Genomic DNA, 26,937 nt, shown 5'->3' with positions numbered 1-26,937 from the left:
TGCTTCCCACCTCATTTTAGACCAGTACGACCCTGATACCAAACCACAGTACAAAAAAGAGGGAAATGCAGACCGACATCCCTCATGAATGTAGATGCAAAATCCTTCACAAAATAGGAGCAAATAGAATTCAGCAATGGGTAAGAATTCTACACCTTGACCAAGTAGGGTTTTATTCCAGGAATCAAAGGCTAGTTCAATATTCAAAATCAATATAATCCATCACTTCATTCTATTTTTCTTAGGGCTTTCGAAGAATATCCAACCGAAACATTTAGGAAAAGTCAACAATGAGGCATAGATTTAATGCATAGGGACCTACTGTGGGCCCAACCCTGGATATCTTACCAACAGTTTAGAGCCATCTTGATATTCCCTGAAATCCTTCCCACTTCAGAGAAGAGGTACATTAAGTTGTCCTCTCCTTTGTAAATACACATTTCTGATTCCCCTGCCGGCATTTCTGAGGCAGCGGTTGGAAACTGGACCAGATGCTAACGAACAGAAACAGTGTAGGGAGACACCAGAGAACAGAGTTGGTGTCCATCTCTCCTTGTCTCTAACACAAACTAAACCGCGGGGTCTTCGTTTGTAAAATGAGAATGTCTATTTTGAGACTGTAGGGAGGATTAGAGATAAGGTACGTATGTGTATAAACAATAGTCGATATTCTACTTAAAACCTTCCGATGCTTTTGTGTATGCTCGTTCCCACAATCGGGGTTTGTGACCTGGCCCCACTCCCACCCGAGCTCCCCATGATGGCCTTCCCCGCGGGCAGAAGGGGCCCTCCCCCAGGCGCTTCTCACCACGCGGCCGACTTCATCTCACTCAGCGTGGTCTGAGATTATCTCCTCCCCTTCTTTGTGTGTTTATGGGGGCAGATGTGTCGGTCCTGTTGCTCAGTAACCCACCAGCTCTTAGAGCAGTGTCACCCCCTTCCCAGGGTCCCCCCAGTGCCCAGATCTTTCTTTCCCTCGTGTGTCCCTATTCCCCGGCCAGCAGGCTGTGTTGCGAGGGCAAATGTAAAATCCTGAGGAGGCCTAATCACACGTGTAACTTGGCTTCACCTTAACCCAGAGACAGCGACTCGTTTTCTTTATTGACAAAGCTGCTTTTAGCTGCGAAGGATCTGACAGCACAGATCCGTCCGCAGCCCAGCCGCCCACGGGTACCGGAGGTCAGGCTGGGGCTGGGGGTGTCCCCTCCCACTCACACGTCTGAGTGAAGCAGCAAAAACAGAGACACAGCCAAGAGGAACATGTATATTTAAAATTCCTCTCCTTCATTTTCTTCTTCAAATGAATCAGTCCCCACTTCTTCATAATCCTTCTCCAGGGCAGCCAGGTCCTCCCTGGCCTCAGAAAATTCTCCTTCCTCCATTCCTTCTCCAACATACCAGTGGACAAAGGCCCGCTTGGCGTACATGAGGTCAAACTTGTGGTCAAGGCGGGCCCAGGCCTCCGCAATCGCTGTGGTGTTGCTCAGCATGCAGACAGCCCGCTGGACTTTGGCTAGGTCCCCTCCTGGCACCACAGTGGGTGGCTGGTAGTTGATGCCCACCTGGGGAACAGAGAGAAGGGAGGAACACCAGTGAAGATGCAGGGCAGCCGAAGGGTGACTCGGGATGAGCAACTCCACCCCACGGCGCAGGCAGACGCAGGCATGAGAGTAGGACCGGTGAGCGGGAGCAGGAGGCCAGCAGGCCGCAGAGGCGAGTGCTTCGGAGAAGGACAGGGCGTGGTGCGGGACAGGCGAAGGACGGGGAAGGACAGGGCGTGGTGCGGGACAGGCGAACAGGAGGAAGGACAGGGCGTGGTGCGGGACAGGTGAACAGGAGGAAGGACAGGGCGTGGTGCGGGACAGGCGAAGGACGGGGAAGGACAGGGCGTGGTGCGGGACAGGCGAACAGGAGGAAGGACAGGGCGTGGTGCGGGACAGGTGAACAGGAGGAAGGACAGGGCGTGGTGCGGGACAGGCGAAGGACGGGGAAGGACAGGGCGTGGTGCGGGACAGGCGAAGGACGGGGAAGGACAGGGCTTGGTGCGGGACAGGCGAACAGGAGGAAGGACAGGGCGTGGTGCGGGACAGGCGAAGGACGGGGAAGGACAGGGCGTGGTGCGGGACAGGCGAACAGGAGGAAGGACAGGGCGTGGTGCGGGACAGGCGAACAGGAGGAAGGACAGGGCGTGGTGCGGGACAGGCGAACAGGAGGAAGGACAGGGCGTGGTGCGGGACAGGCGAACAGGAGGAAGGACAGGGCGTGGTGCGGGACAGGCGAAGGACGGGGAAGGACAGGGCGTGGTGCGGGACAGGTGAACAGGAGGAAGGACAGAGCGTGGTGCGGGACAGGTGAACAGGAGGAAGGACAGGGCGTGGTGCGGGACAGGCGAACAAGAGGAAGGACAGGGCGTGGTGCGGGACAGGTGAACAGGAGGAAGGACAGGGCGTGGTGCGGGACAGGCGAACAGGAGGAAGGACAGGGCGTGTGGTGCGGGACAGGCGAACAAGGAGGAAGGACAGGGCGTGGTGCGGGACAGGCGAACAAGAGGAAGGACAGGGCGTGGTGCGGGAACAGGTGCGAACAGGAGGGAAGGACAGGGCGTGGTGCGGGACAGGCGAAGGACGGGGAAGGACAGGGCGTGGTGCGGGACAGGTGAACAGGAGGAAGGACAGGGCGTGGTGCGGGACAGGTGAACAGGAGGAAGGACAGGGCGTGGTGCGGGACAGGTGAACAGGAGGAAGGACAGGGCGTGGTGCGGGACAGGTGAACAGGAGGCAGGACAGGGCGTGGTGCGGGACAGGTGAACAGGAGGAAGGACAGGGCGTGGTGCGGGACAGGCGAACAGGAGGAAGGACAGGGCGTGGTGCGGGACAGGCGAACAGGAGGAAGGACAGGGCGTGGTGCGGGACAGGCGAACAGGAGGAAGGACAGGGCGTGGTGCGGGACAGGCGAAGGACGGGGAAGGACAGGGCGTGGTGCGGGACAGGCGAACAGGAGGAAGGACAGGGGCGTGGTGCGGGACAGGGCGAAGGACGGGGAAGGACAGGGCGTGGTGCGGGACAGGCGAACAGGGAGGAAGGACAGGGCGTGGTGCGGGACAGGCGAACAGGAGGAAGGACAGGGCGTGGTGCGGGACAGGTGAACAGGAGGAAGGACAGGGCGTGGTGCGGGACAGGCGAACAGGAGGAAGGACAGGGCGTGGTGCGGGACAGGCGAACAGGAGGAAGGACAGGGCGTGTGGTGCGGGACAGGCGAAGGACGGGGAAGGACAGGGCGTGGTGCGGGACAGGGAACAGGAGGAAGGACAGGGCGTGTGGTGCGGGACAGGCGAAACAGGAGGAAGGACAGGGCGTGGTGCGGGACAGGCGAACAGGAGGAAGGACAGGGCGTGGTGCGGGACAGGCGAACAGGAGGAAGGACAGGGCGTGGTGCGGGACAGGCGAACAGGAGGAAGGACAGGGCGTGGTGCGGGACAGGCGAACAGGAGGAAGGACAGGGCGTGGTGCGGGACAGGCGAAGGACGGGAGGACAGGGAACAGGACAGGAGGACAGGCGGGAGGTGGGAGGACAGGTGAACAGAGGAAGGACAGGGCGTGGTGCGGGACAGGTGAACAGAGGAAGGACAGGGCGTGGTGCGGGACAGGCTGAAAAAGGAGGACGGACAGGGCGTGGTGCGGGACAGGCGAACAGAGGAAGGACGGGCGTGGTGCGGGACAGGCGAACAGGAGGAAGGACAGGCGTGGTGCGGGACAGGTGAACACGAGGAAGGACAGGGCGTGGTGCGGGACAGGGAACAGCGGAAGGACAGGGCGTGGTGCGGGACAGGGGAACAGGAGGAAGGACAGGGCGTGGTGCGGGACAGGTGAACAGGAGGAAGGACAGGGCGTGGTGCGGGACAGGAGAACCAGGAGGAAGGACAGGGCGTGGTGCGGGACAGGCGAACAATGAGGAAGGACAGGGGTGGTGGGGAAGGGACAAGAGGAGGACAGGGGTGCGGGACATGGCGAACAAGAGGAAGGACAGGGCGTGGTGCGGGACAGGCGAACAGGAGGAAGGACAGGGCGTGGTGCGGGACAGGCGAACAGGAGGAAGGACAGGGCGTGGTGCGGGACAGGCGACGGACGGGGAAGGACAGGGCGTGGTGCGGGACAGGCGACAGGAGGAAGGACAGGGCGTGGTGCGGGACAGGCGAAGGACGGGGAAGGACAGGGCGTGGTGCGGGACAGGTGAACAGGAGGAAGGACAGAGCGTGGTGCGGGACAGGTGAACAGGAGGAAGGACAGGGCGTGGTGCGGGACAGGTGAACAGGAGGAAGGACAGGGCGTGGTGCGGGACAGGCGAACAAGAGGAAGGACAGGGCGTGGTGCGGGACAGGCGAACAGGAGGAAGGACAGGGCGTGGTGCGGGACAGGCGAAGGACGGGGAAGCACAGGGCGTGGTGCGGGACAGGTGAACAGGAGGAAGGACAGGGCGTGGTGCGGGACAGGCGAAGGACGGGGAAGGACAGGGCGTGGTGCGGGACAGGCGAAGGACGGGGAAGGACAGGGCGTGATGCGGGACAGGCGAAGGACGGGGAAGGACAGGGCGTGGTGCGGGACAGGTGAACAGGAGGAAGGACAGGGCGTGGTGCGGGACAGGCGAACAGGAGGAAGGACTGGGAAGGACAGGGCGTGGTGCGGGACAGGCGACGGACGGGGAAGGACAGGGCGTGGTGCGGGACAGGCGAACAGGAGGAAGGACAGGGCGTGGTGCGGGACAGGCGAAGGACGGGGAAGGACAGGGCGTGGTGCGGGACAGGTGAACAGGAGGAAGGACAGAGCGTGGTGCGGGACAGGTGAACAGGAGGAAGGACAGGGCGTGGTGCGGGACAGGCGAAGGACAGGGAAGGACAGGGCGTGGTGCGGGACAGGCGAAGGACGGGGAAGGACAGGGCGTGATGCGGGACAGGCGAAGGACGGGGAAGGACAGGGCGTGGTGCGGGACAGGTGAACAGGAGGAAGGACAGGGCGTGGTGCGGGACAGGCGAACAGGAGGAAGGACTGGGAAGGACAGGGCGTGGTGCGGGACAGGCGAAGGACGGGGAAGGACAGGGCGTGGTGCGGGACAGGTGAACAGGAGGAAGGACAGGGCGTGGTGCGGGACAGGCGAACAGGAGGAAGGACGGGGAAGGACAGGGCGTGATGCGGGACAGGCGAACAGGAGGAAGGATGGGGAATCTGAAGGCTGGTGGAGGCGAAAAGGAGAGCGGGTTGTGGTAATAGAGTGTTTATGGGAGACTCAAGTCGACACGTAGGGTAATGAATTAAGGAGGAGGTGTATAGTACATGATTATCTCCGACAGGGAAATAAGCTGCCTTTTAGAGGCAAATTAATTTCTAGACTTGAAGTTATGATAAAGTTTATTCTTTCCCAAATGGTCACTTGAAGTTACCCTTCGCTATGATGTCGTTAAATTTAGGGAAGCTTCTCTGACAAGGGTGAAGCACTGTACACAAGGCCATGGAGAGAAATTCCAGAGCATTAACTAAAAAGATCCAAAAGGCCCTGGCAGTGGTGCTAGTATCAACCGGGCCCTATGTCTCTCGGAAGTGGGGCTTCTTAGAAGAAAAGCAAGAACTCCAAGCAAAGAAAGTTAAAACTCTTGCCTGGACAAGCCTACTTCCCAGTTCAGGCAGCATGGCAGGGTCCACCAAGCAAATCCAGCTCAATCTGATGTGGGGCTACTATAGTAGAAATCTTCCTACCTACACATACCTCAAACGAAAGCCAACCCTAGGAACTGTAGGAACCTAGAAGAAATCTAAAGTGACAAACTAATACTACTTATGGGACGCTGAGATCCATGGTGCCATCCAAAATACACCTCCTCTCCCCCGGCCACCATGCATTAATTGCCAATCTTTTCCACTCGTAGCTTTAAAATGCACATCCCCCTGGGAGGGGGTGGGATTGGCAGCAGGCTGCACAGCCGAGGGGGCTAACCCAGCAATGGGTTCACAAAGGTCACCTTTCCTTAGACAAAAGTGGCATCTTGGTGATGAAGGTGATGCTAAGACAGGGACAAAGCCCAAAAATGAGAAGGTGAAGGGCAATGAATATGAACTCAGCCACATCACATATTCTGCTAGATCTGACCCTGACCAGCAGAAACGTGTTGTCTGGGGCCCACTCTTTTCCGAACAACAGTATCCCTTGACAAAAGCAAAGTGGAGACAACACCCCTGGGAAGGTGAAGAGGAGGAAGTTCAGCATCCTCCCCACAGCCTGTGCTTTTCTGAAAAGCAGATCAAGATGATGGCACTGCCTTATCTTCCCGAACATACCCCAGAGCTTCGGCTTAAAATAAAGGAGAGAAGGCGGCAGCTCCTCTTTGTTCATTTCCCCACCACCCTCACATCTCACTTTTTTCTACTTTTTTCTTATTCAATTTTCTATTAGCATGTTTTGTTGTTTGTTTCCATTTGAAAGAGGAAAAAGAACTGCATTTTTTAAGCATCTTGACTGTTTGCACAGGAATTGACACGTAAGAGGCAGAGCCCAGAAGCCCCGGCGAGGTGAGCGGAGGGAGAACTGCACTCCCCACTCAGCCGGCGCTCAGGGCTCGTGCAAACCCGCCGGCCAGGAGGCTGGCACCCGCAGCCTTGGTTTTGTAAGATCCACCAGGGAAAAACTGAGACATGTTTATCGCTATCTCCAGTCTGGTGCTCAGTAAACCTCTGAATTATTGAAGGCCTGACTGGGCAGTGCTAATTAATGTAAATGGGGGTAGTTATTTTGATGGTGCGACCTGATTAAAGACCATGGAACACAGGACAAAGTGACCAACCAGCTGCATGACCTACCGGTGGGACCCAGAGGGGTGGCTTCATCAACATTCAGTATTTCACTAGCCCTGAGGTCCAGGGGTCCTTCCCTGGATATTCTGCACCTCTCCACGAATATTTAATTTTTCACAATGAATTAGGAGAACACATCTTTGTTAAGAGGAGGGAATTACACCTCTTTGACAACTTAAATAATTTGGTTAACTCCATTTTCAATCTATTTGTCAGATCACAACTACCTCTACCCCTCCATTCTGTTCATCCTGCCACCCCCACGTCCTTTCCGCCTATCCACTCCTTCCTCTGAAGGCAACACCCTTTTCTGCCTGACCTACGAGATGCTTGCAGATCTTAGTGTCGGAGCCCAGGAGCCTTCTCACCCTGCAACAGAGCCTCCCCTTCTTTCCCTAATCCTTCCTAATAAATGCCCCACTCACCTAAAATAAAATGAGAGAGTTAATTAATTAATTAATTAGTTAAACTAATGTTACACCTGGCTTAAGCCCCCTTCCCACATCATTCCATGAAGTCTGAAACACCATGGAATTGTACGTCACTCCAAGACCCTGGCGTTGACACACCTTTCTCCCCACCCTCGCTAATCTACCTCTGCTTCTCTAGCTGTCTCTTTCCTCCCTAAGTCAGAGCTCTTACCTTGAAGCCTGTGGGACACCAGTCTACAAACTGGATGGTCCTCTTGGTCTTGATGGCAGCAATAGCGACATTCACATCCTTGGGCACCACGTCCCCACGGTAGAGCATGCAGCAGGCCATGTACTTGCCATGTCTCGGGTCACACTTCACCATCTGGCTGTTGGGCTCAAAGCAGGAGCTGGTTATCTCAGCTACAGAGAGTTGTTCATGGTAGGCTTTCTCAGCGGAAATGATGGGTGCGTAGGTGACCAGTGGGAAGTGGATGCGGGGGTAGGGCACCAGGTTGGTCTGGAACTCGGTGAGGTCTACATTGAGGGCCCCATCAAAGCGGAGAGAGGCAGTGATGGAGGACACAATCTGGCTGATGAGGCGGTTGAGGTTGGTGTAGGTGGGGCGCTCGATGTCGAGGTTCCTGCGGCAGATGTCATAGATGGCCTCGTTATCTACCATGAAAGCACAATCGGAATGTTCCAGTGTGGTGTGGGTGGTTAGGATCGAGTTGTAGGGCTCCACCACTGCAGTGGAGACTTGGGGGGCTGGGTAGATAGCAAATTCTAGCTTGGACTTCTTGCCATAATCCAGGGAAAGGCGTTCCATCAGCAGAGAAGTGAAGCCGGATCCAGTGCCCCCACCGAAACTGTGGAAGATCAGGAAGCCCTGCAAGCCAGAGCAGGCGTCTGTCTTGGGAGAGTAAGATATGAGAAGACACCGTGAAGACGAGAATACCCTCATGTGCACAAAGGCAGGCAACCCTTCTTTCTGCCACACTCCATCCCTCAACATTTTATGTGAGTGAAATCAAAACAGCCTTAAGGACTAAGGAACACGAAGGAGTTGGACTGGTCTGGGAGGACTAGCTAAAATAAGGGGCAGCAAACTGTACCTGCACCTGCCTCTGGGTACCTGAGGGTTTCGGTCCAGCGGCTTTGCTGAGCAGGAATGAGAGTTTCAGAACCGCAGTGACTAATGACGACGCCCTTTGAGAGCCCCCAACTCCTTGCCCACTTCCCTTGCTATCGTCATTTGATTTTGTGGAAATTGCCAACCTACACATTTCAGTCTAATCTTGGAAGGTGGCTTAGGAGCACAATTTCAGAAATACAAACGGACTCAGAGAAAATGAGTTTTAATATCAATTTGCCATTTCCCTGTTGTAAAAACTTAAACAAGTTACTGAACCTCTCCAGGCTTCTGTTGCTTCTTGGTTAAAGTAGGACAATAAGAAATACACTCGTCTCATAAGGTTGTCGTGCTAACTCAGTGGGAGAGCACAGCAGGCGCCTCCGCGGCAGCGCCTGTCAGAAGGAGAGACTCATATTCGCAGAACTTCCCTTTGGTGTGATCTACGGTCACTCAATCCAGGGTTCTGAACTTTGGGGAATCAGACAGCTTTGGGACTGAAGGCCACTATGACCCCTTCTCTAAACTAAAAAGGTGAGCATATAAAAAACCTGATATCCTTAGCCCCCAAGAACCCCTGATCAAGTCTCACCTTTTTCCTGGTACAAATAAGGAAATGAGGGCTCAAGTAGAAAATGGCCACTCTACAGCTAGAACTTTCTAGTCAAACCAACCTGATTTAAATCCTAAATCTGCCACTTTCTAGCCATGTGACCTGGGCTAAGTTATTGAACCACTGTTGCCCACAATTTCTTAATCCGTAAAGTACAGGAAAGTGACATCCTTGTATTATTAGTAAGGGGATTAAATTAAGGAATATATTTAATCAACATTTGTAAGGGCATTTGTAAGTACTGAAGTGTATCAACAATCACTTCCTCTTTCAAGTTCAATGCTTCCTACAAGCCAAGAGCTTAGCCTCCCTTATGCCTGGAATTTCCCCCAGACACTACCACAGAGGATCAGTCAGTCTGAACAGGGCATCAGCCTGCAGGGTAGTCCGGGATGTCTAGGCAGAGGAAAGGGCACCATCCCTGTGAATGCTTCGTGCAGAACATAAGCAGAAATTCCCAGATCTTAGGAGCTCTATCCTACAGTCAAGGACCACACACCTCTACCCATTCTTCTCAGGGAGGTATGAGTCCAAGCCTACTCACGTTAGCCTGACTCAGCAATCCCCAGCCCTTGCTGACACTTACCAACTTCCTTATGCGGTCCAGCACCAGGTCAATGCTCTCCTTGCCCACCGTGTAGTGGCCCCGGGCATAGTTGTTCGCTGCATCCTCCTTTCCGGTGATCAGCTGCTCTGGATGGAAGAGCTGGCGGTAGGTTCCTGCCCGAACTTCATCTACCGAGAGAGGGAGACCGTCGGGTCTTACTACCTCCTTTGCCATTAGAATACCATATAGCACCATTCTGGGTCTTCACTTCCCCTGCCTGTAAAACTTGACTGAGGTGAAGCCAGATGACCCTCTAGCAAATCTGCAGAAGGCTAAGAGAATTCCAGGGTGACAGCGGCTCTGAAAGACGCAAAGCCAGTGACTCAAGCAGGTGATGAGAAGCCAGCTGCTCCTGGACTGGAACTTGAAAAGCTCACTGAACACTCAGGTCGATTTCCATGGCTTCCTTCTACCTCAACCCCTCAAGGCTCCCATTTTAGTTTTTCTTTCATGCTTCAAAGTTCTCCCAAAACTTAACCCCATTTTACTTGCATTAAAATGTTCCGGGGACACAGAGAAAGATTCAGGGTGATCTGCCCAGGTCATAGGCTCTCCCAGGAATATTCCCCCTCCAACCTCCACCTCAATACTATTTGTCAGGTGTTAGATACTTTGAATGACTTTGAAACACATCTGTGCCCCAGGTACAGGAGCAGGAGCCCCAGAGAGGCTGTCGGGAGGCTCTGTCTACTTCTAAGCGTCCACACAAAGTGGGCACATAGCAGACCAGATGCACCAAGCACAACTACACCCCCTCTTTCCTTCAGGGGACTTCTACTCCCTCCAGAAAAAGCACCCATTTGCACAGTGGCCTGTAAGGGTAATCTGTACTTTTAGTGTTTGTACAACGTACCCAAGGACTGCCCTGGCCGGTTTGGCTCAGCGGTTAGAGCGTTGGCCTGCGGTCCAGAGAGACCCGGGTTCGGTTCCCGCTAAGGGCACGTACCTTGGTTGCAGTTTGTCCCCGGCCCTGGTTGGGTCATGTGGGTGGCAACCACTCGATGTGTCGCTTTCACGTCGATGTTTCTCTCTCTCTCTCTCTCCCTCTCACTCTATCTGAACAAAATATCGAAAAATGTCCTCGGGTGAGGATAAAAAAAAAAAAAAAAAAAAAAACAACGTACCCAAGGACTGGAGAACCTGGAGTCTACTCTGCCTAGAAATTAGTGGTCAGGCCTTACAGGCATTTGCCCAGACATCTCGGTGAAACTGATCCACCCCTTGCTTGTTGAGCCTTGGAGCTGAGGAAATCCTGATGCGGAGCTGAGGGCTGACCCAGGGGTCAGATCCAGGGAAGTGGTGCTTGTCGGGGAGGGCAGGGGGAGACCTGGATTCCTGTTCTCTAAGATCCAGATGAGGTGCACGCTCGGACTATAGCCACCTCTGGCTGTAAGAGAACATGCTTGCTAGTATTCCATTTTGTGTGCCAGACACTTGCAAGGCTGTATCAGACCACGAGAATAGGTTGCAATTATTTAAGAATCGGAAACCTATACTTTGAGAAATTGACTATTTGGGGGCTTCCTATAATATCTAAAATAATTTATATTTCTTACCCTTAGTATATTGCAAACCATCTTGACAATTTTGTCTGTCTTCACAGGTTTAACTAGAAGGCATTTTGTTTGCACAGTTTAGAGCTGTGATGAGAGAGCAGAGTCCTGGTTCCTACTGTGAGCTCCCCAAGACTGTAGAGAATTCAAGGAGCTGACAGACATCAGGGGGAGCAGGGGGGCTCTAGCTGAGCCTTCCACACCTTCCAGTTAGATTCTGCTGCCTTGGAATCATCGGTGAAGTCTCAGTCCCCTGCTTTCTGTGGGGAGGGCCCAGTCCGCACTCACCTACGACAGTCGGCTCCAGGTCTACCATGACAGCCCGGGGCACATGCTTCCCATTGCCGGTCTCACTGAAAAACGTGGTGAATGAGTCGTCATCGCTGATCTTGCTGGCCTGGGCACCAAAGGTGCCATCTGCCTGAATGCCGTGTTCCAGGCAGAAGAGCTCCCAGCAGGCATTGCCAATCTGAACTCCTGCTTGACCCACGTGGACTGATATGCATTCCCTCTGTGGGGAGAGTGCAGAATCACATCAGAGAGTCTGAGGACTCAGCCATGTCTTTGTCCCATGTCCCCCGCATCTGACTTGTCTCTCCTGGCATTCAACTCACAGGATGTCTGTCCCCCAGCCAGGCCATCCCAGAGCCAGGTGTCTGAGGCACCAGGACCAAGAATCAGCTCTGAAGAACCACCACTTTGTGGTTGGCTCTAACAGTTGCTCTCCAGGGTTAATTCTTTGTACCAAAAAAAGAAAAAAGGGGGGAAACATGGTACTTGCCTCCTCCCACAACCACATCAAAATGATAACTAAACTACAGCACAACCATCATTCAGAACTGCCTGACATCAAGCTGAATGGAAGTCCTGCAAGTACGAAATTAAAGCAGCAGCCACATGGAGACTGGTAAGAAGAGCGGAGGCGGACGGGCTGGTCCCACACCCACGTGTGGCAGATAAAAATTAGGAGGATTCCTCGGCTGGGAAGGTCCTCCCTGAGGAGGGAGGGGACCCCGTCCCACACCAGGTGCCCAGCTCATGGTTCCAGTGCCAGGAAGAGAATCCCCATCACTCCTGGCTGTAAAACCAGTGGGAACTGAGGCTCAGGGAGGCTCCTCTTACAGGACCTGACAGACTTACTCGGACCTGCTCCCTCTGAGCTCCAGGGTCGGAGAGGCAGCTTGAACAGCACCAGAGACACACAGGGAAGAACTGAGCTGTTTGGCCTCAGGATGAAAGCTGGAGACAGGGCTTTCTCCTGGACAGACGTGCTGTGGAAGGCTGTTCCTTTGGTGAGCCCTCCCCTGGGCTGGCAAAGGGCCGCCATACCTGGGACTCCAGCAACCTGGCTCACACTGTTTGCCCCGCCCTGGTGACTCCCTGAGGCCCTGCCCCACCCAAGGAGAAGAGAGAGAGAAAGAAACTGAAAACCTACTTGAAATACTAATGACAGAAAACTTCCCTAACTTGGGAAGGAAAGAGACATACAAGTCCAGGAAGCACAGAGAGTCCCAAACAAGATGAACCCCAAGAGGCCCACACCAAGACACATCATCATCAAAATGCCAAAGGTTAAAGACAAAGAGAGAATCTTAAAAGCAGCAAGAGAAAAGCAGTTTGTTACTTACAAAGGAGCTCCCATAAGTCTGTCAGCTGAATTCACAATAGAAACTTTCCAGGCCAGAAAGGAGTGGCAAGAGATATTCAAGGTGATGAAAAGCTAAGACCTACAACCAAGATTACTCTATCCTGCAAAGCTATCATTCAGAATCAATGGACATATCAAGAATTGCCCAGACAAGAAAAAGTTAAAGGAGTTCATCACCACCAAACCAGTGTTATATGAAATATTGAAGGGTCTTCTTGAAGGAGAAGAACAAAAATATGAACAATAAAATGGCAATTAAGCCCTGGCCGGTTTGGCTCAGCGGTTAGAGCGTCGGCCTGCGGTCCAGAGAGACCCGGGTTTGGTTCCCGCTAAGGGCACGTACCTCGTTTGCAGTTTGTCCCCGGCCCTGGTTGGTTGTGCGGGTGGCAGCCACTTTATGGGTCCCTTTCACATCAATGTTTCTCTCTCTCTCTCTTCCTCTCTCTCCCTCCCACTCTACCTGAAGAAAAAATGGAAAAATGTCCTCAGGTGAGGGTAAAAAAAAAAAAAAAAAAAGGCAATTAATACATATCCATCAACAATTGACTCTACAGCCCTGGCCAGTTTTGCTCAGCGGTTAGAGCGTCAGCCTGCGGTCCGGAGAGACCCAGGTTCGGTTCCCGCTAAGGGCATGTACCTCGGTTGCAGTTTGTCCCCGACCCTGGTTGGTCATGCGGGTGGCAGCCACTCAATGTGTCCCTTTCACGTCAATGTTTCTCTCTCTCTTCCTCTCCCTCCCTCCCACTCTGTCTGAACAAAAAATGGAAAAATGTCCTCGGGTGAGGATAAAAAAAACACAAAAACAATTGACTCTACAAACAAAACGAGCAAGCAGAACAGAAATGGACTCATAGATACAGAGAACTTTTTGTTGGTTGCCAGATGGGCAGGGGCTGGAGGGATGGGTGAAGAAGATGAAGGAATTAAGAAGTACAAATTGGTTGTTAGACTGATGAACCTCAAAGGAAAGGGGGGAGAGAGGGTGGGATGAGATAAACCAAAGAACTTCTATGCATATGTGCATGAACAATGGACACTGACAATAGTGTGGAGAAGGCAGGAGGGGGGCAGGATTGGGGAGGAGGGGGTCAATGGGGAAAAAGGGAGGGACATCTGTAATACTTGTAATAATAAAAACGAGTTTAGAAAATTAATTAAAATTTTAAAAAGAAAGAAGAAAAAAGGGGGCAGCTGCCCAAATGAAACAAGGAGCTAATTCTAAACTATGAGACTTCAGTGCTAATGAAGGAGGTCAAAGAAAGAACCAGTGATAACAGCAGAAACTAGCCCTAAATTCACTACCATACACAGTGGTAGCATTCATATTTGTGCCTAAACCCTGATTTTCCTAGACAACAGGCGGGCACGCGCGCACACACACACTCACACACACAGTCTCAGAATATCATAGAGCAGATAAACACTCCTGGAAGAAGTACACCTTGGAAGTATGTATCATGGGTGTAGTTGAGGTTGTACTTAAAGAGCCTGGACCTGCTCTGGCATCAAAGCCTAGACCTGTGCTGTCCACTGGACCTGCTCCAGCCATGGTGGACGAGCCCGAAAAGCAGCTGTCTAAACTGACGTGTTATAAATGTCAAACGCACGCTGGGTTTCAACCCTTAGTATGAAGAAAAGGCAAACTACCTCATTTATAGTTTTTATATCGATTGCTTGTTAAAATATGTTGGGTATATTGAGTTGAATAAAATATATTAATTCATTTCAAAAAAATGAAGGGTTGATACATCAGCAAGGGAGAATTGGGAACATAAATTAGGCTCTTTCTGAAGTCTGAGAAGTGAAAACTTTGTAGCCACCATAATCTACTTCCTTGCCTATGTCCAGTCAAGCGTTAAATAAAACTGACCTTTAGAGTGTCCTTGTCTCTGTTACTCTAATGTGAGGCCACAATTACCTGACTGGTCCTAGCACGAGCAGCTTAGGAGGGTGTGTGTGGGAGGGGGGAGGTGAGTGCATGAATGTATGTGTGTCTGTGTGTGTGAGTAGAAATTAACTATGGGTTTTGCTGGGAGGAGGGCCTCACCTCCCTTACTGTGGGGAAGCAGTGGCCAGTGCAGGGGGACTGGGTCCAGGACTCCCACAGAGCCCAGCAGGAGGAACGCATGTGCCTGATCTGTGGGTTTCTATTTTTATCCATGACCCTACCTGGCATTTTCCGCCCGAGTAACCTGAGCCAGGCGCAGAGCCTCCAGAGCGCGTGGCTGGCACGGGACACACTGGTACGGCTGGGAGAGCAGGACCCCTGAGCACGAAGTTCTCCAGGCGTGGGAGCACAGCAGGTCAGAGGTTGTCAGGACCCGCTGCTCCCGAACTCAGGTTTACACCTAAACACCACCCCTGCACCCTTGCGTTCGGGAGGACAGAGTCGGGTGTCCGCAGCAGCCAGCAGGCAGCACAGCAAGGCGGCAGCACAGCCCGGCGCTGCTCCACGCCCGGTGTCCAGGGAAAGGCTCCACTCACAAAGCTGCCCGCGCCCCCAGCTTCAAGCTTGCTGTATTAACTCACTTGTTATGCTGCGTAACCCTGGCTGAGTTACTGACCCACCCCTCGTCGGAAAATCATGGAGCCGTGATTATTGTCATCTTTACCAACATCAAGTCTCCACTTGAAAGAGACACAAGTAGAGACAGAGACCTCAGGTCCCCACTGCACTCACCTTCATGGTGAAGTCTATCTCTGTCTGCACCTGAGGCCTCAGCGCTGGCCTCAGAACAGCTGTGTCCCACACCCAGGAACTTCTCACAACCAAACTACATCTCACAACCAGCTGCAGCCGCACTCTCCTCAGAAGTGTCTAACGCTGAGGGGACATTGGAAAAGCCTAAAAGAAGCCTCATCCTACATATTCATTCTAGGTGACCGCATCCCCTGGCCCTGCCCCTCCGCCGGCTGAGCCCTGCCCCCGTGCCATCACAGCACCCTCCTCCAGGCCCCCTGTGCAGCTGCTTGGTCTCCGGTCAGCCCCCCCTCTGAAACACTCTGGGCTTTCTGCCCAATATGCAGGGATATTTCAAGAAGATCAAAGGTCATAAAGAGCAATAGTAAAAGATTTTAGGGACCTAAAAACCACCAACGTGGCCCTGGCCAGTTTGGCTCAGTGGTAGAGCGTCAGCCCGCAAACCAAGGAGTCACAGGTTCAATTCCGGTCAAGGGCACGTACCTCAGTAGCACTTCATCCCCAGCCCTGGTCGGGGTCATCGATGTTTCTATCTATCTATCTCTCTATCTATCTATCATTCTCTTCCTCTCTCTCACTCTTGCACTTTCGCACTCCCTCTCTCTCTCTCTCTCTCTCTCACACACACACACACATACACACCTTAAGAAGAGCTATTTTCCCTGTAAAATGAGTTCACAAGAGTAATTGAAGGAATAAGATAGACTCAGAAATAATTGATAGGTTCATAGGTGCTTCCAAAACCCCAAAGTGGCCACAGACTCAAGGGAAAGGTGGATGTCTCTGCAAACAGACCGTGCCCGCCAAGTGGTGCCCAGGCTGGGCGAGGCGTGTGCACGATGGGCACTGAGAGCACAGGTGCGAACACAGACTGGGATGATGCTGAACTCTCTCAGTAACCAGCCCAAAGGGGCTCCCGCTGCCAAAAATGAAACACACTGAGCACAAAACAAAGACTAATGGTACCTGATGAAAACAGGATGTATATAAAAATCCACAAGTCCATGTTGTGAAAAAAAAGAAACTCCCCTAAATAAAATTCATTTGTCTCCATCCAAACAGCCTTGTCGATGAGGGAAAGCTCTCTCTTTTGTTTTTTAACAGAAGAGTGTCAGTTAATCAATGCAGAAGGAATGATATATTAAGAACTATTGCCAGGCCCTGGCTGGTTAGTTCAGTTGGTTAAAGCATCATCCCAATGTGCCAAGGTTGTGGGTTCAGAGTTGGTCAGGAACATACAGGAATCAACAAATGAATGCATAAATAAGTGGAACAACAAATCTATCTCTCTCTCTCTCTCTCTCTCTCTCTCTCTCTCTCTTTCTCTCTCCTCTCTCTCTCTCTCTTCTTCCTTCCCTTCCACTCTAAAAATCAATGAATAAAAATTTGTAAATAAAAAAAGAAATGTTGCCATATTACAGTTCCTAATTACATAATTGATTTGAACAAGGATGCCAACACCATGAAGTGAAAGGTCAATGGAGAACTGGGAATTCACATAGTACAAAGAATCACTGTTACTCACAGGTCACAAAGGGTACAAGTAACCATAATTGTCACCAACCTAATACTGAGGTCAATCTTCACACTACTAATAGTGAGAAAACTGAACATTAAAAACCTCTGATGTGATACAATGTGAAATACACACCACCACCTATGAGAAATTCTTGTCAGAAATGCTCAGGATTTAATCTGTAAAACCCTTAGATTTAGTTTCTAGTTTATGGAAAACACAGGGATCAGGTGCATTGTGAGAAAACAATAAAATAAATCCAGAATGTTGGAATATTCTACATGGCAATTGATCCAATCTTTTTAACTCATGAAAATAAAGATGATATTAAACGAAACTTATGAAGTGTAACATCTACATGTATGTGAACTTTGAATTCTGGTTTGAACAAATCAAAATATTTGGGAAACGAATAGAGAAACTGATTAATTTTGTTAAGCATAATAATGAAAATACAATTAAGTATGAAAATGTTCTTATTTTTAGAGTCACTTATGAAGCATTTGGGGTAATATGTCATATCTATATTTTACTTTAAAATACTTCAACAAACACAGCAGGTAAATATAGCAGAAATATAATTTTATTCAATATAGATGATAGATATATGGGTGGCATTATACCACATTTTTTTTAAAGATTTGAACCTTTTCAAACAAAAAAGAAAAAAATTAAAGAAGGGAAATAGAGAAGGAGCAGGGATACAGATTCTACTCATTATAATCACCTTATTCTGAAGGCTCTTCCTGTCCCATTTCACTTAGTCGTCTATTCAACTAATATTTGTCAGGACAAATAAGAATTTTAAAGTTACATGAAGAAATCACACGTGACATGAAAACTTCCATGAGCCCACATGAGCAGTAAGCTCACGGCACTTGCTCAACATTCCAACTCAACACACACAACAATTAGTCCCGAGTTCCTCCGTGGTGCTCCTCCAGCTCTAGCCCTCTTCAGTCACGCAGCCTCATCACCACCCCCATCCTCCTGTTACATATATAAAATCTCATGCTAACCAACAAAATAAACTTCTTGATTAAATAACTTACAATGAACAATGCTTCTTCCCAAATCAGGGAACAGGATGTATGCCTTAAAACAAAAGCCCAGTTTGTCATAAATCACTAACAGCATCTTGAATATATTATAGGAACTTGCATCAGGGAAGGAAGCTGACTCCAGCAACCAGATATTCTGGCTCCAGGAGACTTGCTGACTCTCAACCATAAAAACTGAACCTCCACTTGACCAGTTTTGAGATAATCATCAGAATGAACTATGCTGACTTACTTGTAAAGAATTTCCAACCTCCCTTCCCCTGATTTCTTTGTTCTGCTTTGCCTCTCCCTTTTAATAAAAACCACTGCCTGCACTGAGGTATTAAGATGGGCTTTCAGACAAGAGTACCCCTTTTTTTTTTCAGGTTGCTGGCACTTGAATAAACCATTTTCCTTCTCATCAGCACCTACCTCATGAGTTTAGCTTTTCTTGCAGCACAGCCAAACCTGAATTTGGTTACACTCCTGCCTGGAAGTTCTACAAGAAGCAGACCCAGTGCTGGTGACCGTGGGAGACAAGATGACATGCCTAAGAAAAGTCATCCATCTGCCATAACCAGGGATATTGTGTAAACTCAGAATGGTCAGGCTAACAGGCTGGATTGGCCTCCTGGGTCACTGACCATGACTCTCTTTCCATCATTTTACAGATAAAGGAGCCATGGCTCAGAAAGGTAGAGGAACTGATTCAAGATTTCACAGCTCTGTAGCAAAAGAGCCTGAACTGGAATTCAGGTGTTCTGACCTTGGCCTGAGTTTTTCCCTTTATACCACACAAATTCCTGCCTCAGCCACACTTTGAACTTCCAGGGCCCTGAGCCATGCCCACACCTACCTACATCAATACAAGGCTGGGTCTGTATGGCAAAACTTCAAACAAGAAAAAGCTTCAGTACAGAGAGAAACTGAGAATGGCTCATGATAGTGCCTCTTTGAAAATGCGTCATCCTTCTCTGATAAAACCAGGAATCTGTTTCTCATTTCAGGGGGGCGGGGTGCAAAGAGTAAGCTGACCCAGCAGAGGATATTTAAGTCATACATTTGCTCATATTTCAGATTCTCCTCTCTAGCCAATCAGAGCTCATGCTTTCTCTCTTACACTATTTCTCTCTCTCAATTCTATTTTGGATCTGGGCTTGTGGAGCTTAAACCCTTTCGGGGCTCCTGGGGCTCTGTGAGATGAAGGAGTCCCCTGCTGCTTCTGGAGCCTCTCTACCAGCAGTGTGGGGGCTGACAGTGCGGGAGATGGAGAGACCTACCAGAGTCTTTTTCCTCAAGAAAACTGAGACGTCCCTCCCACAGACCTAGTGCTGGGACAACTACAAAAGTTACCTACTCTGTCCTTCCTACAATAAATATTTATTGTGCTATTATGTACAAAATGGCATTGAAAGGTACTGAGCTAATTCTTATTCATCCTTCAGATCTGTCATTAAAAGTCACTTCCTACAGAAAGTCTGGAAAACCACAAAACACATAGGGCCCCAGTCCCTATTATGTGTTCCCCAATCCCTTTCTTCTCTATCATTGCATTTATCACACCATTTAATATTTACTTGTTCAATTTTCTGACTTCCCCAGTAGAGGGTGTAAGTTCTGTGGAGGCAAGGAACCCTTGTTTACTCACTAAATCCCCAGCATAGAGCACAGTGCTTGAACAGAGCAGGTGCCCAATAAACGTATTGATGATTAGCATGAAAACTCTGCCCTACCTGGGCTCACATCTAACAGGAAGGAGAGTGGCCAGTGCCTAAGAAGCAATGGGAGTTCAAAGGAGAAAACAGCTTTTGGCTTGGTTTCTTAGAGAAGGAATATTTGCAGAGCCTTTGAAGAACATGACCATTTGATTTAGATTTGGGAGCAGTATGAACAAGCAGCAGCAAAATTTAGGGCAGTTCCCACAAATTGCTCAGTCTGTCTGAGGCATAGGCTTGCGAAGGGCAGAGCAGATGAGACATCCGTGCCACCCACGACCATTCTCCACAAGAAGAGGAGCCTAAGTTTTGTAGAATGTCAAAAGGAAGAAACGACAGCCTTACAGCCCTTTCATAATTACACTGCAAGAAACCTTCCCCTATGTCAATCTTGTATTATTTCTATTGTAATATTAAGTCATTTTCTTTTGCTTTTATTTCAGAGAACTAAGATCAGCTAATCATGGTCCTCTGTAGAAAGAGGCTTTGTAGCTTTAATAATCATTTTTGAAGTATTGCGAAACATGGCATATTATCTAGGACAGGAACTGACACAGGCCAGTACTGTATGCCATGTGAAAACCTGACCCCAGTCCACATACACCTGACCACCCATGTGGTCAAATGCCACACGGTGGCTTCAGGAAGCATATTATTACAGCAAATTATTTCTAGTCGTCAGGCTGGGAGAACAAATCACCTAAACGTAGGATCTAGATCAGAGATGGCAAGTAAAACAGCTCCAACAGTGTTACAGAGGGATAATTAAAGCGACAACAAATGTGACTCATCAAAAATTGCTTGAATTACTCTGCTCAAAGCCCTTCAATTAGAGCATATTTGGAATCGCTCAGAACAAAGAAGAGATAGCAAATCAGAAACAGCAGGAACAAGGAGTCGGCCTGAATTCGCATCAGTGAAGGCGGCAGCAGCGATGATAGACAGGCGTTGGGAATGGCAGGGTCAGCAGACTCCCTGTGGGAGACCCTGAGAGAGCAAAAGGCCCTTGAGCTCTAACTGACATTGGGAACAAGTGCAGGAGATAATTAAGGGGTGTTCATCTGATTTACACAGTGCCCACCCTATTTTCCCACTCTCTTCCCTAGCTCATCACCTGGGAGAAACCCCAACAGGAAAATACTGACAGAAAATGTCAAGGCTGCAGAGAGCATTGTCAGACCCTTGGTGGCCAAGAGAAAAGGAGGAGTTGGTCCACATACTCCCCATAAGAGTGCCACTTATTCCTACTCGCACCCTATCACTGGCCCTGTAATCAACAGCTATTTCCTTCTTGAAAAAAATGTTTAACTTTTCATCTTCCATTCAAGGTCACTCCGGACCCCCTCTGATAGGACACAGCATCAGCAATAACCCTCCCTGACCTGAGCCTGGTAGCTTCCTATGAAAACACACCCAGCGCCATTGCCCCAGCCATGGCCTGGAAGAACTCTGCTTATCAGCCCCCCAAACCCCCCGCCCACTGCTCAGAGGCACGTACCCAGTGATCTCTATAAGAACCTTCACTGAGTGATGAGGACAAAGATGCAGCAGTGACCAGCACCTTTTGGAAACCTAAAGCAGTGCTCTGTGGTCAGCATAAGCACAGACCCCGCAGAACTCAGCCACACCTGCCTGCACAGAGGCAGTGTGCAGAGGACCGTAGACATAGAAACAGGGTCCATCTTGCCACCAGATCACTCTGCCCTTTAGCTGCCCGTTTCTGCAAAAGGCAGGCTCTTTGTTGCCATTTGATGCTGATTCCCATCCAAACTCAGCAGGTGCTCCCCAGTCCAGAAGGAGCACAGTGAAGGAGGCTAAGATACACATGCTCTCTTCTCCTTAGCCAGACACTTCCTCTAAACCCTGGTATCATTGACATAGGCTTGGCTCAGAGCATCTGGCCAAGATTCCCCATACCACTCTCCCAAAGAGGTGTCAGCGTCTCAGTTCCCAGGACTGCTTCTAGAGGGACACTGGGAGCAGACGGGAATGCTTGGTTTAGGGTTGGTTATAACTTTCTTAGCCAGAACCTATACAAATGCTGGGTTTAATGCTTCTTAATAAAGAGGCAGCCTCCACCCACCCACCCCCAACCTCCACAAGGTAAAATCCATTCTGCAAGGGTGGAATTCTTGTGATCTAGATTTATAAATGTGTCATCTTAAAAGAGGTTCTGCATAACAGTCTGAGGAATGGGGTAGTCCCAGAGACGTAGAAGTGGGGTACAGACTGACAATCCCCAGAAGAGGGGGTGGGGGGGAGATAGACCACAGAACTTATATGCATGTATGCATGAACAGTGGACATAGACAACAAAGCTGGGGACAGGGCAGGGAGTGAGGAGGAGGGGGGAATCAGTGGGGGGGGGAGAAACATCTGTAACAAAAATAAATTAATTAATTTTTAAAAATTTAAAAATAAAAACAAAAGAGGTTCTGGCCCTGGCCAGTTTCTTAGTGGTTAGAGCGTCAGCCCACAGACCAGGAGAGAGTCCTGGGCTGTTCCTGCTAAGGCATGTACCTCAGTTGCAGTTTGTCCCTGGTCCCGATTGGGGTCGTGTGGGTGGCAACCACTTGATGTGTCTCTCTCACATTGATGTTTCTCTCTCTCTCTTCCTCCCTCTCTCCCTCCCACTCTATCTGAAGATAAATGCAAAAATGTCCTCGGGTGAGGATTTAAAAAAAATTAAAAGAGGTTCTATGCCCAGCCAGTGTGGCTCAGCTTTTTAGCATCAACCCATACACCAAGAGGTCACCAGTTTGATTCCTGGTCAGGGCACATGCCCAGGTTGTGGGCCAAATCCCCAGTGGGGGGGGCAAGCAGGAGGCAGCCCTGCTATACAAAAATCAATGTTTCAAAATAAATAACAGATATTCTCTTTCCAAAATAGTCAGACATAGTTTTTAGTTAAATATCCAAATTTTTTAGCACATTTAAATAAGAGTTTACTGTTCAAAATTTTTATTTTCCAGGTATTTTCCGAAACTGGCCTATTTAACACACATGGACGTTGCTCAGAGGACTAGATTCGAATCCTTGGCTGCCCTGGAGCCGTCCCCTGGTTTCCGCTCTGAGAGTTACTATGTGCAGGCAAAAACCAAAATATATAAGAGAAAGCACTTTGTAAATTATAAAGCACTAGCAATGTTAGATGTTATAAATATTAAATATAAAATCTTGAGTATGCTCCATAGCATTTGCTTCAAAATTATGGGAAGAGAGGAAAAAGAAAATAAATGAAGCAATACTCATCATAAGCAGATAATAGTTTAATTTGGATGAGTCATAGACAGGGGTTTATTATACCATTCTCCTCTTTTTGTATATGTTTGAAATTCTGTATAATAAAAGTTTAAAAGCAAAGCTAGGTGGAGCCTGCAAATTTGAACCCTAACCCTTCTTCATACTGTAGGTGAGAAAAAACAGTCTAGAGAGGTTAAGTGACCTTCTTGAAGTCACACAGGTAACTGCAGAGCCAGGAGCCAAAATTCTGACCTCCCAGTCTGGGTTCCTTCTATGGTCCCACACAAGGTGCCTCCGGCAGAAATGGATTCCTCTCGCTGCTTTCCCAAATATCCCCAAGTTCTTAAATCTCCCAGGTGTGTCCAGGAGCATGTTCAGAAAAGGGGGGATGCTGGACAGATCTGGATCTAGAAGCAGCAGGGCCGGAAGGCAATGGGCACTTTCCACAGTGAGGGGCCAGGGGAAGCCGGGCCTTGTCACTGCTTTGTCACTGACACCAGAATCAAGAGTGCCCAGAGAACCTGACCTTGGCCTCAGAGACATGCTTATTCTGTCCCCTCCTCCACCCCACTTTTCCAACCCACCTCCCTATTGCTGAACGACCAGGACCCTGGACCAGGATGCTCTGGGCTCCCAGGCCTTTGGAGGTGGCTCTCACTCACCCCAGGTGTGGGGGTGAGGGGAAGGATTCTGGAGGGTGGAGCGAAGAGTGTGGAGAAGTAAGAAGGGGCTGTGAAAGGAGACAGGTGTTGCCTGGGGGCCAGGTCTTCGCTGAGCTCCCTAAGCCAGGGTAGGAGATAGAAAGTCAAGTCCGAGGTCCCCTGGCCTATCGGATGGAGACGTCTGCGTGCCAAAGTCCTTCTGACTGACCGCTAGGAAACGGGGGAGTCGGCACGGGTGCCCAAGTGCCCGGGAAGCTGAGCACTCAAGTTGTAAGGGCCTCAAACCCAAGCCAGACGGTGGGGACAGGAAAGGAGAACTACCCCAAACCTGGGGCGACCGTGATGCCTAAGTCCCCTGTCACATTCTGGGACACTGCCACGTGTGGCCGGGGGTGATGACCCGACTCCCCACGCCCCCCGCCACACGCTCACCCATCCAGAATCCCTAGACTGCCTCTTCTCACCTCATTCTGGTCCCTGAGCTGCCCACCGGGGGTCCTTCAGAATCTCCCCTGTCCTGCACTGGGCCCCCCATGCCCTCCCCTACTTTACCCATGTGCACAAATCTCCATTAGGTCCCTTTACCGGACACCTGCCCCAAGTCTCTACTTTCCCTCCACGAAAACTGCTACTGGCTCCAGGGGTCTTGCACCCGAGGGTGCGAACCCCACCACCACCACCCTGCACCGACACCCCCAGGAGATTCGAACTCCACAAATCCAAAGTGATGGACCCGAAGCCCCCGCAGAGTGGCTCCCGCCCGGGCGCCCGCCCTGCCGCCGCAGGCTCACCATCTCGCCGCTCTCGCCGCCGCTCTCGCCGCCTGCTCGCCGCGCAGCTGGGCCTCCCACCCCAACTGCTCCAGATACAGCCGCCTCCGCTGTTGTGACACACTGGGCGGGAGGGGCTGGGGACACGCATGCTGGGCCAGCAGCTGCTCTTCAGCATCACAGTGCCCAGGGAGGGGAGGGCCCAGGCAGGTCACAGTGGCTCCTCCCCAGCGCGCGGCCCCACCCGGCCTCTCCTCCAGCCTGGAGCGCGCCGGGAACTGCGCCGTCGGGTCCACCGGCTCCGCCACGGAGCAGCCAGCCCTCGGAGCAAAGAGCACTCCTCCACGCGGGTGCAGGCCATTATTACTCCAGCTCCTCGCGAAAGAAATGTGCAAATGCTGTTGGACAAAATGTTCGTCGCTTCTCACACTTGCATTGTCTTCCCGGTGCCACACCAGTTGCCCCCATGAAGGGCTGGCCCCACGGGACAGGCGCGGGGCTGAGGTTAGTTGGCGGCTGCGGTGCAGGGCGCAGCAGTGTGGCAGGCTCCCGGGTCCGAACCTGTTTCTACCCCCATCAAGGCCTGCTGGGTCCCTGGAGTTAAATGAGATAATATACGTCGTCATAAAGCAAGTGCTCAATATTTTAGTTGTTCCTGTTTCTACTACTCTGTCGGGGTACATCATCCTTCCACCGTTGTTTTCAAATCTGCTTCTTGAGCCATCCATTGTCCCTCCCTCTTTCTACTTTTACACCCAGAAAGTACAGGGTTCCCGCTGCCTCTCTGCCCAGTAATAGGACCTTCTCTCCTGGTCACAAATGACACTGAACAGCAAGGGATTTCCCCTACCCTCCTAGTTGGAGAGGGGTGGGAACAAGGTCTGGCCTGGGTAAGAGCCCCTCTCTTCACACTTGTGACTTTGGCCATTGTATTAACCCTCCCTCTCCTCTCCCCAGTTTGGAGGTGGGCAAGATGATTATCCATAATCCTTGGTCTCACTGCAAAATTGCCTGCCAATGTGTGCTGACATGTGTGACCCAGCTCCTGTCTTCTTTCCGCTTCACCAGACACCTACCTGACCACCAACCACCAAGTCACTCCAGGCAAATTCGTGGCTTTTCTGCAAGATATCACTGCATAGAGTTGCTCTGACCAAATGTGGTGACTCTCCAAGTCTCTAAGCACGGATACAAATTTACTTCCCCTGCCACTCCTAAGAGAATTCTCTGGCCAGTGGAGAATGAGAATATTTATTTATTTACTTAATGTAGCAATTTGTTCTGCTGACCACCCATTTGTATATTTCCTATTTATACTATGAGTTTCTAGAAGATGGAATACATGTCCTAATCATCTGTGCATCTGACAGAGAACCAAACCCAATGCTTTACCCATTGATACATACAGTACTTAGGATATTATGAGTTGAACTTTTATCTATCTCATCATTTAAGATCCTGAACATTGAGAACATGATTAAGCTAACTGCCAGACACTTGATAAATTCTCAATAAAGGATAATGACTATTATTATCTGTATAGTTATCACTCTTCCAAACCCCTATAACATATTCCATTACTTCTTCCATTCCATTCATCGCTTTCTACTTTGGATTCTAGAGTTGTGTGAGTGTGTGTGTTAAACCATTCCTACAGATTTGGAACACCTTGAAGGCGGGGTTGTCATATTCAGTTTTGTGCTCCCCCCATCAAAGTAGCTCATCGAGTGCAACAAAAATGCTTAAACTTTGGTGAACAAATTAATTTTTCAAGTTCTTTTGTGAACCAGCAAATATGTTATGAACAGTTCTTTTATTATTTTATTTTATTTTTATTTTTTTATCCTCACCCAAGGACATTTTTTTTTCAATATTTTGTTCAGATAGAGTGGGAGGGAGAGAGAGAGAGAGAAACATCAATGTGAAAGGGACACATCGAGTGGTTGCCACCCACACGATCCAACCAAGGCTGAGACAAATTGCAACCAAGGTACGTGTCCATAGCGGACACTGAACCCGGGTCTCTCCGGACCTCAGGTCAACGCTCTAACCGAGGAGCCAAACCGGCCAGGGCTATGAACAGTTCTTAATGTCTCAGGATAAAAAAAGATCATGATAATACTAGTGATTAGGGTGGTATTCAATTGCCTTTCATTATAATGAGGCCCTTTGAACCTCATCAGCTTTCCCTTTATGAGGTGTAGGACTGGAGGGAGCCATGACTACACCAAAAATGCTAGACATAGCATCTTTTCGTTCCAGGAAGATTTTTTAAAAGGGAGGAGGGGGAAATAGCTGTTATGGATTGAATTGTGTGCTCTTCCCAAATTTAGATGTTGAAGCCCTAACCCCCAAGGTGTTCAGAGACAGGACCTTTAGGGAGGTAGTTAAGGTTAAATGAGGTCATAAGAATGAGCCCTAATTCAACAGGACTGGTGCCCCTAGAAGAAGAGGAAGAGACACCAGGCACCAGGGGCACATATGTACA

The 26,937-nt window shown here is 50.2% G+C and overlaps 1 protein-coding gene across 1 annotated transcript; it reads right to left on the bottom strand.

Moving 5' to 3' along the window:
- Positions 1-1,022: 1,022 nt before the first annotated feature.
- On the bottom strand, positions 1,023-24,525 carry TUBA8 (tubulin alpha 8). The gene is made up of 5 exons (XM_036251253.1): positions 24,471-24,525; positions 11,443-11,665; positions 9,581-9,729; positions 7,482-8,162; positions 1,023-1,562 (listed from the first exon to the last, which is right to left on the bottom strand). The coding sequence occupies exons 1-5, from the start codon at positions 24,471-24,473 to the stop codon at positions 1,269-1,271; spliced, it is 1,350 nt and encodes a 449-aa protein (XP_036107146.1). The 5' UTR covers positions 24,474-24,525; the 3' UTR covers positions 1,023-1,268.
- Between the last annotated feature and the right edge of the window lie 2,412 nt (positions 24,526-26,937).

Source organism: Molossus molossus, unplaced genomic scaffold (genome assembly GCF_014108415.1).
Source record: "Molossus molossus isolate mMolMol1 unplaced genomic scaffold, mMolMol1.p scaffold_m16_p_10, whole genome shotgun sequence".
Lineage (NCBI taxonomy): Eukaryota > Metazoa > Chordata > Mammalia > Chiroptera > Molossidae > Molossus > Molossus molossus.
This window is presented reverse-complemented; position numbering and strand designations above follow the sequence as displayed.

What these genes read in the sequence shown, in the direction of transcription:
- TUBA8 (XM_036251253.1), bottom strand. An exon ending in CCTGGAGCCGACTGTCGTAG is followed by an intron (nt 9,730 to 11,442) that starts GTGAGTGCGGAC and finishes CTCTCTCGGTAG; the next exon opens with ATGAAGTTCGGGCAGGAACC. An exon ending in TGGACCGCATAAGGAAGTTG is followed by an intron (nt 8,163 to 9,580) that starts GTAAGTGTCAGC and finishes TACTCTCCCAAG; the next exon opens with ACAGACGCCTGCTCTGGCTT.